Raw genomic sequence first — 12701 nt, 5'->3', positions numbered from 1 at the left:
TGATTTACAATCAACTATATTCCAAAATTAATGCAATGGTCGTTTGTGATTTTTCTTCATGATGATTGATTCGCTTTTGAGGTGAATGTGTTATTCAACATTCATCGCAATATACTACATATACAATCGAGAACCAGTCCGATAAAGAAATCGATGTAATCACTTATACTCTTAGATATATGAGTCATATGAGTACATATCCGTCAAACCTGATACGTGTTATCATATGTTATATAAAAGAACAATACTTAGGTTCACCCTGAGGTGAACTTATGAATTCACCTCTTTCCTTATTTCAATCATATTACCATAAATATTAATGTCACATAAATAAATAAATTATAAATTACAAAAGAATAAACTTTAAATCATAAATTATAAATTCGAACCCTAAACCCAAATCTTAGATCTTAAATTTTAAACCAAACCCTAAACCCTAAACCCAAACCTATACCCTAAACCCAAACTATATACCATAAATCTTAAATCTAAATTTAAATTCTAGATCCTAAACTCAAACCATAAACCCTAAATCCAAACTCTAAACCCTAAACCCAAACCCTAAACCCAAACTCTAAACCCTAAATCATAAACCTTAAACCCAAACTGTAAACTATAAACCCAAAATTTTCAAATACCTTTGGGTTAATGATCATCAAATGTATTTTCAAATACATTTTAGGGTATAGAGTCCGGGTTTATGGTTTACAGTTTGGGTTGAAGGTTTAGGATTTAGGGTTTAGAATTTGGATTTAGGGTTTAGAGTTTGGATTTTGGGTTTAGAGTTTATGGTTTGAGTTTAAGGTCTAGGATTTAAATTTAGATTTAGGATTTAGGGTATATAGTTTGGGTTTAGGGTATAGGTTTGGAGTTAGGGTTTAGGGTTTAAAATTTAAGATCTAAGATTTGGTTTTAGGGTTCGAATTTAGAGTTTATGATTTAAAGTTTATTTTATTTGTAATTTATAATTTATTTATTTATGTGATATTAATATTTATGGTAATATGATTGAAATAAGGAAAGAGGTGAATTCATAAGTTCACCTCAGGGGTGAACCTAAGTATTGTTCTATATAAAATATTTCAATTGTTAGCCAGGTTTTGTTATTTGAAGTTTGTTAGATATTTTACTCGTCTTTTGAGATATTGATCCAGATATTGAGAATAACCTAAGGAGGTGTTATTGGTTTGTACATTTTAATGGATTTGAAAATCCAAATTAAATCTAGTGTTATTGGTTATATGATTTTGAATATATATTCAAATCAGGTGTTATTAGTTCTGTGATTTTAAAATAAATTTTAAAATCAAGTGTTATTCAATAGTAGGGATTTCTTTAAATATTTGATTTAGATTTGGATTTGGTTAGATTTATAAGTGACTTTAAGAGTAAAATACAAAGGGGCAAATATCATGTTATACCTTGTCATTTTGAGTGGATTTGTTTTATTGGTTTTCTCCGAGTCTTTCTATTTTTTATTTTATTTTTTGTTTTATAGACGTGGATTGACACTTTGCCGGTGTACTAGATCAAATGGTTACTAATGCAACATAATAATATAACTAGGATCTAAATAGCTAGTTATTGCAAGAAAATTCCAGACTATAATAACTAGCTAGTCATTCCAGTTCGAAGCATTTGTCGTCCTCCTCAATATCTCAAACCAGAGATAGACGTATTTAACAAATTTCTAAATAAACTATAAGCTCTTCTTTATATTATAAAATAATATATGATATGTGAAATGGGAAAACATATGTTTTGGCTTTTTATATTTTTATTTTATTATAAGGCTAAACTTATCACAAATCCACTTGTTTTGATTTTTAAATCTATATCACTTTGATTTTAGAATATATATCATTGATTCTGAAATATACTTTTTTGATTTTAAAATCAATGAATTTATTGAAAATTTCTAAATTCTCCATGGATTTCTAAATCTATTAAAATACTAGAACCAATAACCCCAACTAAGTTACTTTGTTTTGTTTAAAGTTTTTAGTGGATCTCCTAATAAAATTTCGCTAATATAACTGATTTTAGTCTTGTTTCTATTCGTGACAAAAAAAAATCTTGTTTCTATATATATTCTTTTTATATATGGATTATCCTTGTAGTGAATTCAGTATAATAACAAAGTTATGTGCATAATGGTTTATAATTTTATATGGTGCTTTCTTAAACAACTGCGTATGCGGGATTTATTATTAAACCAAGTGTCTCACAAGTAGGCCATACAAGAGGCAACTTGCCACATGAATTTGCAAAGAACCACACATATATATAGTTTAGTCGACAGAATATATAATTTTAATAATTTCTTAAATATTATATTAATTAAATCTGCAAAGCATAATGGAAACTTTAGTTCGAATCATAGAAAGATGTGATGTAACTTGCACTACTTAATGAAAAATAGTTCCAAATTGTTACTAATGTCGACTTCTTCGTCGTTATAGTCAACATAAACAAAAAAAAAATTGTATAAATATTTATATAGATATATAATTCGCCTGATAATACGAAGCATGAAGTACCAAGTTGCATTAGCTACTTGGTTGTATACTTATATGTTTATGGTGTTATATATGGACCAACTTGTACAGTACAAGTTATACTGGTCTTTCCCCAACCCTAAGTCTTAAAACAATTTTTGATTTGTGAAGCTGGAAGAGCCACGACCACCTTAGGTTGCCACAAACTAATATAATAAACGTAACGACGACAATGAGTGGAGACAATAAGGGTTATGTTAGTTTACAGTTTGAAAGTATCATATCAATACTGTTAACCATTATGTGACATTTTGTGTGACAATTTTTCAAAATTAATATTGTTCCGTTTGTTTCATAGTAAGTTTCACATTAGATTTAGACTTGTATATATATATATATTAAGATATCATTTAATTTTTTAGATTTAGACTTGTATATTAAGATATCATTTAATTTTGCATATTTTCTATATAAAAATATGATTACTAATATATCTATTCATATTTCAACTAATAAAAAATAAATCAGAGAATAAAGTTAATAAATTTTGCATTTAAATGCTAAAACGATACTTATTTTACAATAAAATTTGTTTTTTTACAATAATATTTAATATAAAACGGAGAGGGTAATATATAACCGCTCTAGTTAAGAATAGATCCACACCATATACGTAACATTTTAGATCAAGAAACTTATGCTAAGCTTTGAAAACCTCAAATTCATTAATGGTCATGGCTGCAAGAATTTCTTAGACGTTGAGTTAGGTTTTATACTTTGGTATTTTAGTTGGTGTTCTACTTGGCAAGATAAGCCAAATGGTGGATGTCTAATGATGGTAGTAATAGAAAAATTGCGATAATAAATTCGTGGATTTAATTTCTGGAAAAACTAAGTTTTCATTTGTTTGTACAAATATGAGATCATGTTACGGGTTTCATTTAAAAAACATAGAATTGATTACTCGTCAGTATCAATTTGTTGGAAGATTATTTGTCAATCCAAACACCCAAAATTATTTTTTTAAAAGTTCTTTTTATAATACACATTAATACATAAGATAATATACCAGTGTTTTTTAGCATAGTGGTCTTCAAACCACTTTTTCCTTCTTGGGAGTTCGAAAGTAGTCGTACTAGGTCGAATAACATATTAAGGATCCATTAAGCTAGGTCTAAAAACATTATATATCAAGGATTTTAAATTTCCAACAAAACAATAATAGAAAGTACTCCCACTTCTTTGGTTGACATCTGATGGGCACCTGCAAAAACTCGGTGAGTTATTTAGTGAAAGATTTGATTCGAATGTCAAAACAATTTTGCTAAAGTTAATTATTCTCACTTCAAAGGAATACCAAAATGTCAAACCCAACAATCACTTTTAATTTTATATCAGGGTTACCGAATAAAATGATTCAAGTCTAATTGAATACATGCAAAATATTATTCTCACATTAAGGAACAATAAAATGTCAAATCCAATAGCATTTTAATTTAAATCTTACTAGATTTTGACCCGCGCTTTGGAAGCGCGGAATATTTTACGATGAAAAATTTCACTAATAATTTAACAAATATTTTGGTAATTTTTAAAGAGTGTGTATTTAAAATATTTTTGCATTTAAATCAGTCTTTTTAAATTCAACCCGATTGTGATTATACCGGTTAATCCGGAGATCTAACAATTTAATTTAGGTTTTTAAAATATACATATTAAAAAAATTATTAAAACCCGAGACTAACCGATTGAACTGATGGATGACCGATATGTAATCTAATTAGATTTAAATTGTAATAGTTTCATAATTTGTAATCTTATAATCCAAATTTTAAAGTTTATTATTTTGCAGTTTATGAAATTATAACGTTTCTACAAAATTTTAAAGAGAAAATGATATATATAAAATAACTAAGATTAATTATTGTATTGTTTGGAAACATTGATAGTAGTATAAAAATATATTGTTTGGAAACATTGATAGTAGTATAAAAAATAAGTATATTGTTTGGAAACATGGATAGTAGTATAAAGAAAGGAACATTAGTGATTTAATGTAGGTCTAACTATAAAGTATAAATGTGTATTTAATTTAAAAACTTACAAAATAAATGTTAGGTCCAACAAAATGTTTATGTTTAAATAAGATAGATGTTTGGAAACATGGATAGTAGTATAAAGAAAAGAACATTAGTGATTTAATGTAGGTCTAACTATAAAGTATAAAGATGTATTTAATTTAAAAACTTACAAAATAAATGTTAGGTCTAACAAAATGTTTCTGTTTTAATAAGATAGATATCATGGTCGACGAATATCGTTATTCACGCCAAAGTTAATATATAGTTCATCAATTAATGGAACGACTTTTATGAAATATGTGGGATGGTTGATTCGTGATTGTGGTTTTTAAAGGATTCTCGAGTTGGAGAAGACCCACATTTTTCGTATTTTGATAGTTGAAAATAGTATTAGTAGCTTTTGAAATGGGCTGGTTCAGGGAAAAAACAAGCAAAATATTTGTCCAAAACCTTTTAAATATATATAGTTTCTAATTGGTTTTTAACATTGATTTATTATTCTATTACAAATGAGAAATATAATATAACCAATGCGATTTCAGTCGACTGTTTTGAATGGGATTTCAAAAATGTGATTTTAATTAGTGTTAATGTGTTGCATCTGGTCTTTCATGTGATTTTAATTAGTGTTAATGTGAGTACCTGCATAGCATGTTTCCCATTTCAGTCGACTGTTCTGCTTATATTATACTGAAAACTTCTTGTTAATTTTGTGTATTAATCTATGTTAATAAATCATCTTACTTTTTTGACAATTAAAGGATCGATACTGACTAGTAGACCAATTTTGGATCTTACATGATCAAACAAATGACAACTTAGTTTCTGACATGAAACGAACTCAGGGTTTGTAGAATCTAATAAACTTTTAGTATAACCATTGAATCAAAGAAGTATTCAAATTATTTAAAATCTTTTTTATTGAAGTATTTGTTATATAGTTTCGAGCCTTTAGAATCTTAGGGCCAACTCTCTTTTAAGGTAGTCATCGAGCCATAATTATGTGGAGAAGCGAGTGTACATGTAGGCGTTGAGAATTCATTTGTCATTGATATATTGTGGTCTGTGTGCGTGCATATGTTATCATTTCATCGCCATGGTATAACATCGATCTAACAATTTGAGGCCTTGAGGGTTTGAAGCCTAACAGAAAAGAAAAAGATTACTAATTTAATGGGATTTCAAAAATGCAATTTTAATTCATCTTTTTCTCAAAAAGCAAAATCATGACATTACTTTCTCTGCAAAAAAAAGAGAGGTAAATTGAGAGTGATAAAACAGAGGTATTGTACTGGTGAAGATAACAAAGATTGAGATTTAGGGTTTAACAAAAGGTGAAATATTCTCTCGTTTCTATATAATGTCGGTTTAATTTGCAGCCGCCTAGAAAAAATACATAAATAAATGGTTAGTAGAGAGATACATGAGCAGTTCACTATAACACGGTAATGTTTCACTATAACACAAGAACAGTTTGCTATAACAGAAAAACAGCTTGGAGACGCTGCAACATCTTTCTCGGTTTCAGTATCATCCGCCACATTTTCCGGAGTAAAAAAAGATAAAGACACAGTGCACAATGACTTGTATATGGAGCTGGAGTAGTTAGCTAAAACACAGTAACATTTCATCATAACAGTGATAGTTCACTACAGCTTTACACAATAGTGGTTGTGGAATGGATACAACAACCTCTAAGAAATTATTAAATTTGCGATTAACTTGCCTTTTAGCTGAGTTTCTCGAGCGTTTTTCCTCAAAAGTGTATTGAACAAGTAGAACAAGAAGTAAATAAACGGCGCATGCCTTTCACTTACCTACTTAGATATTTGCATAGTTTTGTAAGTAAATAAGAAGGAGAGCCAAGAAGCTTACATAAATCAGGAGAAACTGTCCGAAGCTTTGTCAAACAATGTACACTAAATGTCTTTTATAGATTAAAAACCCAAATCAACAAGCTTGTACATATTCATATAGACTAAAAAGCAGTTAAGAACACAGAGAGCCCTGCTTTAAATAAAACATGGATTTCAACGTCTTTTACTCTTAGTCTTGGTGACTCGATTTCTCACGGATGCATCTGGCGGTTTCCAGATGATGTCATCCAGCTTGCCACAAAACGTCTTGTAGAACTGCAAAACATAACCAGAAACTTGTTTTTTTTTACTATTCTGAAATGAGTCACACAAAAGCTCAAAGGTGACCCTAATGGTTTTCATTTCTACTGCTACTAACCTTGAGGTATTCTTCTGCATCTCCTGCTGCATTTTGGATGTCTACCATGAGAAATGTTGGTGCAACTTTGAAGACCTTCAAGGTTTCAAAATGGTTAGTCAGACATGCAGAGACCAAAGTAAAGAAAAACAAAGATTGGTTTTGAGTGACGCAAGAGTAGGTAAGTAGTGTTGAGAAGTTTACTTCTAGAATGACGGAGAAATGAGACGACTTATTTGCGGATAGTCCTTCTACTCTCATCTGAAAAAAGTGAAATGAGGTTAACATCATTTGTCTGCTTGATGAAGAATCACCATAAGCAATGAACAGATGAGAATGCCTAACAGACTCTTACTTTGTAATTGCGAATGTGCGTCTTAAATCCCATGGACTGCGACACAACTTCCATGCTTGAAAGAACCACGTTTGCTGGCTTGTGCGAGATGAACCTTGTCTGATGCTTCATGGAGTCCTATCAATACACTTGAAAGATTTTCATTGTGTAACATAGTGAAATGGTAAAGAATATCTGAACAAGGAAGAGGAATGCACTGTCAGCGGGTCAATGCCCCAACATTGTTACCTTTCCACGGTCAAAAAGAGTTGCAAGGTTCAAGCCTTGAGATAGAATAATTAGGTCAAATGCATTTAGAGCAAGTGGACCCGTGTCTCCTGTTCCATCACGCGCATCTTTTTGTTCCTGAAACGTATTATGTCACATAGAACATTGAACACATGCTTTGCAACCAGCAATCAAATGGGTGGGACAAAGAATAGTGGCGAGAAAATCAAACCTCAGGGTCATCAAAAGCAGCATATACATCATCCAGGTTTACATGTTCGTAATCAATAACTTGCACAGGAGTGTAATCTCTTACGAACCACTCATCTTTCCTTATTTCAGCAATTGTAATTCGCTGCAAATAGAAGAGAGAGCAAGGCTACATTTGTCAGAATTTTCACCTTAAGATGAAAAGGTAAACCGTGAACAACCAAAAAACTTACAGTTTCAGGATTTGGATCCAAAATTCTACGGATCAAGGCCTTTGCTCCCAAGGAAAAATATGAGGGGCAAGTGAACTCAGCATTGTCAATCTGCAAAACGTTGAAGAACAAGGAAGAAAAAGGAACCCTAATCAGAAAGATAGTACCAGAGGTCACTTACAAGCACACACAGCACGTAAGATTTACAGAGAAAGATTCTTCTGATAAGGTTTGACACAGTGAACAAAAAAACAATTTGATCAATGACAAGACGAAGCATTAATATTCACAAAGCAAGAATGGTATAGAGCCCATGCCTTACTGTATAAAGTTGGGAGATCCATTTCATCAAACGGAAGATATCCTGCCATAAGAACATAAAGGATGACCCCACAGGACCATACATCTGCCACAGCACCATTATAACCCTTATGACTCAGAACCTACATCATCATAACAGGGAAGATCATATGAGCTAAGATACAAAAAAAACATAACTATGATTCAAAAACGTTATGATATTTGATTTACCTCAGGAGCAACGTAGTTTGGAGTCCCACACGTTGTCTTTAGGATGGTAACTCCCTTCAGAACAAAGTAAGATAATTAGTTTGACAATAATTCAATTTGAAAGCAAAAAAAAAAAACAAGAAACTGAGAACACCCCCATTACTTGCTCAGGTAATGCACTAAGCCCAAAATCAGATATCTTGAGATTTCCTTGAGAATCCAGTAGAAGATTCTCCGGCTGCAAGAGAGTAAAACCAGAAACAATCAAAAATCAGATTTCATTAACAGGGTTTGAAAAGATTGTTGACAAAAGAAGTGACCTTTAGATCTCTGTGGTAGACGCCTTTACTATGGCAGTAATCAACTCCATCGATAAGCTGGTGAAAGTACTTCCTAGCTTCAGCTTCACTAAGACGTCCGTTACGAACCTGCAAGCATAAAAACAACAAGTGGTAAAACAAAGAGATCACACCTGAAGTGAGTGACTAGAGGTTGAGAGAGTCTCACAATCTTATCAAACAGTTCACCACCAGTAATATACTCCAAGATGATGTAAATCTTAGTACGGCTTGCTAGAACCTTAAAACCAAACCAATAGCAAAAGAATCAAAACTTCCATAAAATGAAGAAAAGTAAAAAAAAAAAGAATACAAACTTTAGAGGGAACTTTAACCTCGTAGAGACGAACAACGCAAGGATGACGAACGAGTTTCATGATCGAGATCTCCCTCTTAATCTGATTATAATAACAACTTCTTATTTTTAAACAAAACTCAGACATAAATCAAATCTCAGACAGAAGAGAGAGAGAGAGAACCTGATCAACCATCTTGCGTTTGAGGATGGTGCTACGATCCACGATCTTCATGGCGACGCTCTCGCCGGTCTCAGTGTTCTGAGCGAACTTGACTTTAGCGAAGGTGCCTTCGCCGATTGTTCTACCTAGCTCATACTTTCCTACTTTTCTTACCACCATATCTCTGCTTTACCAAAAACTTCAGAATCGATTTCACTGCATTTCTCAACTTGTAAAGAGAGAGAGAGAGAGAGGAAAGTAGTGTTTTTTAGATGATTCCTTTTTGAATTTTTAGAATTAAATTATGACGACAAATACACAAGAGAGTAGATAGATAGAGAAGAACATGAAAATTAATAAATTAAGAAGCTTTTATTCAAGGGAATGTCTTTTACTTTGAGAAAAAGAAGAGACTTTCTAATTATTATTTTTTTATAACGAGAATTGGGGGGGGGGTGGAATGGCTGAAGCGTGCTTTGTTGCAAGTTCGTGGGTGATCGTGTGTGTATACGACCGAACGAACCACGCCGGCCACAGCACCTAACTAATCTCCCAATAATGGCTAAAGGAGAAGTCAGAAAGAGAAGGACTTTTTTGACCATGAGAAGAGACGTGTCTGGCGACTACTTCTTTTTATTGGTTTCCACCTCATCCTTATTTTTACTAGGTGCATAGCCCCCGCGCAAGCGCGGAGCCGAATACATTGTAAATACATTGTGTAGTTTGTTTACGGGAATTTGTTGCTTGTGTGTTTTTGAATTTTTTTTTTTATGTTGTCTATAACGTGATGGATGGAACTTTGGAAGTCACACAGGTTGATGAGGTCGATATATGAATGACCGGCAAATTCATACGAACGGCAGATTCATGTGTTGATATTTTCATATTTTTCTTCGTAATGATTTGATCGGAGATTAGCATTATTAGTTATTTCTGTTCAAAAGTTGAGGGTGATGAGACTTGTTAGTGTTTATTAGGTAGTTGTTTGTATATAAAATAAATAGTGTATGAAAAAAGATAATAAATTTAGATTTAAAAACTTAACAGTTTAAACAAACAATAAAATGAATTATTTCTCTTATTTTACAATTTTTTGAAAAAAACATAGAATTCTGATATTTTTTAAGAAGATTTAGGATATTCTCTTATTTTACCAATTGTTTTTTTTTAAAAGACAGAGAATTGTAATATGTTTTTTTTTCTCTCGTGTTCCTGTGGGTTCCACTTTTTGCTCAGGTTAGACCAAAGAGGCAGCCTGGATAGACTGCGGCTCCTTTCTCCGAAGTATTCCCTTGATCAACCTCCCACAAACATCTGTCTTCTGATTCTGTCTTGAAGTTTAGGAGCTTGCAGAAAGATTAGCTTATATCTGCTACTGTTCCGCTTGTAATGGAGAGTTCTGAAATGCCGTAAAAAAAACATATTGGCAAATGACTAATGATTCTTCTACAACTTAGAAAAGAAATCAAGGCTTTTTGTTCTGCAGGAGCTAAAAGCTTACAACAGGGAGCATGATCTTTTTCTTCCCGGAATCCATAGTCAATGCAATACCTGGGAGAGAGAGCTATCCATGACAGAGACTAAAGTTGTGTAGATGGAAAAATAGATAAGAAACACAGTGGGTCTTTTAAGAATAAGGAAAATATGGGATAAGCTGTTGACTGATTACCAATTTCAGTTGCTGGTAAGTCCTTTCCACTTGAATTTGCCTGATTGTAATCGTGCTTGGAGCTGCTGACGTCTGATGAAACCGTACGGGTACACCTTTTGAATTTTCTTTTTCCACATACTATTAAGAAAAGTAAAAAAAAAACTAAAAAACGGACACAAATGGTTGTTCACCACAAGAAGGCAGCACATATGAGTGAAATGGTGGACTACAATGACTGTTCACTACAAAAACAAAGTCAGATACACACCTTTTTCTTCTCAGAGTTTCGTTTCGAAGGTCTCGAACTTGGCTTGTTTGCAGAGACTGCTCTGGCTCTTCTGCCTCCTCTTCGACCATCTAATAAACCCTGTTGCTTGAACAGAAACCAGAGATAAACAATAGATATTCAATTTCGGAACATATAAAACAACAAAGATATCAGTCAAAGGAAAGCTCTGATTTTTTACTGAGTATCCGTACCTGGGATCCAATCACAGTAGCACGTTTTTTACGTATGAATTCCGTAAGAGAAGTAACAATAGGAGCCTATTTTGAAGCATCTAAAAAGTGAATTTTGTTAGTAAGTCCAATTAATTCATTTGAGGATAACCACAGAACATCAAAGCGATTGCAAAGGTACCAACTACGTACTGAGCAGTTATTCCAAGGCGAAGAGAGTTGAAAGTGGAGTGGGCGACGACGGCATTAGCAACGGGAGTTACAGAGGTAAACGTAGAAAAAAGTGTAGGAAGAAAATTATGAGGCAATCAAAGCTCACCTCCGTCGCCCTCTATATAAAGGAGCCTGAAAAACGCGTTATACGAAGACAAATCGTTTAATCGGCAGTCGAAGAGATGGAGTTACATGAATGAAGTCGTCGGAATAGAAAGCGCCGTTTTGTGGAAGAACAATTGAAAGGACAGAAACCTTACACATCGTCAACAATCAAGAGGTAACGGGCCAAACCATTTAAAAATTTGATACACAACTTGAGACCATTAAAAAAATTAAAATAAAAACTTATGGTTCGAGTAAGAGGCGGACAACAACTCTGCTTGTGGCTGCGTTGTTTTGGAGATCCGACCCCTAAACAGAGTGGATCTGACCCACGACATCTGACACAAGAAAACTACTTTAGCCAAAGAGTTCAATGGAGAAAATAAAATTGTAATGAGGAACAAAACTAACCTGGAAGCTCAAAGTTTGTGTTCGCCAACACTTGTAGGTGGTCGATACGGCGCACCATAAATTTGTCGGCTTTGAAACGCAGCTCGTCTTTTCAGATGAAAAAGTAAATAAAAAAACTGCAGAAGGCAGCATCGCCGACCGGAGGAGCGACTCGACTCCGTAGTAAAGAGCTTAATTGAGTAGTTCCTGCTTGGAGAAGACGCCGGAGGAGTTAGCTGGGAGGCGTCCAATTCGAAGGAGGTTGAGAGTGACGGAAAAGATCTCCGGGTTGCGATCGGTGAAGACGGGATTGGATCCATAGGTGGTTGCGGTGGAGAGAGCAGCGAGGAGAGAGTATGTGCAAGTTGATTGAATGGTCGATGTGGTGGTTTCGGAGATTTCTCCGCCGACGTTGAGCTTCATGCACTCGCTTCTATTATGGTTAATTAGTGAGGTGACTGGAGGGATGTGGGAGAAAGGAAGAAGAAACGGTTGAGCGTTGCAGAGTTTGTGACATCATCATATTAGTGTTTATTGGGCGAACTAATGTGTTTTCAAGAATTTGTGTTTTGCAAGCCCATTCGCAGAAAAAATGGACACGTGTCCCTTTGGCAGGAGTGATACTCCCTCATTATATTATAGATTGGGTCAAACATTTTTATCATATTTTCACACTAATACGACTCTCTTAGATTTTGAAATAATTAATACTCTACTACTACACCTGTTTATATAGTCTTCTATGATTTGATTTTTAATCTTATGGTGGAAAATATCCTCCTATTTTTATAGCAATGTCA

At 33.3% G+C, this 12701-nt stretch overlaps 1 protein-coding gene and 1 long non-coding RNA gene across 7 annotated transcripts; both read right to left on the bottom strand.

Annotated features, from left to right (window-relative positions):
• Window positions 1-6436: 6436 nt before the first annotated feature.
• LOC108833121 (CBL-interacting serine/threonine-protein kinase 8) lies at window positions 6437-9440 on the bottom strand. The gene is made up of 14 exons (XM_018606558.2): window positions 9105-9440; window positions 8961-9023; window positions 8795-8866; window positions 8608-8715; window positions 8451-8525; window positions 8309-8362; window positions 8095-8220; window positions 7799-7888; window positions 7588-7710; window positions 7377-7493; window positions 7149-7265; window positions 6998-7054; window positions 6815-6889; window positions 6437-6711 (listed from the first exon to the last, which is right to left on the bottom strand). The coding sequence occupies exons 1-14, from the start codon at window positions 9261-9263 to the stop codon at window positions 6610-6612; spliced, it is 1338 nt and encodes a 445-aa protein (XP_018462060.1). The 5' UTR covers window positions 9264-9440; the 3' UTR covers window positions 6437-6609.
• A 647-nt stretch (window positions 9441-10087) lies between these two features.
• On the bottom strand, window positions 10088-12486 carry LOC108833122 (uncharacterized). 6 transcript variants are annotated; one of them, XR_001946645.2, is made up of 7 exons: window positions 11923-12485; window positions 11386-11849; window positions 11215-11294; window positions 11003-11107; window positions 10753-10872; window positions 10585-10663; window positions 10088-10482 (listed from the first exon to the last, which is right to left on the bottom strand). It is a non-coding gene; the product is annotated as an uncharacterized LOC108833122 (long non-coding RNA). The 6 variants fall into 6 exon arrangements; XR_001946643.2 differs by having other exon boundaries at window positions 11003-11101; window positions 11923-12483; XR_008942715.1 differs by having other exon boundaries at window positions 11215-11280; window positions 11513-11849; window positions 11923-12483.
• Window positions 12487-12701: the final 215 nt, after the last annotated feature.

This window comes from Raphanus sativus, chromosome 2, assembly GCF_000801105.2.
Source record: "Raphanus sativus cultivar WK10039 chromosome 2, ASM80110v3, whole genome shotgun sequence".
In the NCBI taxonomy this organism is placed as follows: Eukaryota; Viridiplantae; Streptophyta; class Magnoliopsida; order Brassicales; family Brassicaceae; genus Raphanus; species Raphanus sativus.
Note: the sequence above shows the minus strand (reverse complement) of the source record. Positions and strands in the feature narration are given on the sequence as shown.

Excerpts from the sequence above, each read along its gene's own strand:
- LOC108833121 (XM_018606558.2), bottom strand. The coding sequence starts at position 9,263 with ATGGTGGTAAGAAAAGTAGGAAAGTATGAGCTAGGTAGAACAATCGGC. Across the intron at positions 8,867-8,960 it reads GCGTTGTTCGTCTCTACGAG|GTTCTAGCAAGCCGTACTAA; the intron begins GTTAAAGTTCCC and ends TTTGGTTTTAAG. Across the intron at positions 7,266-7,376 it reads CTCTTTTTGACCGTGGAAAG|GACTCCATGAAGCATCAGAC; the intron begins GTAACAATGTTG and ends GTGTATTGATAG.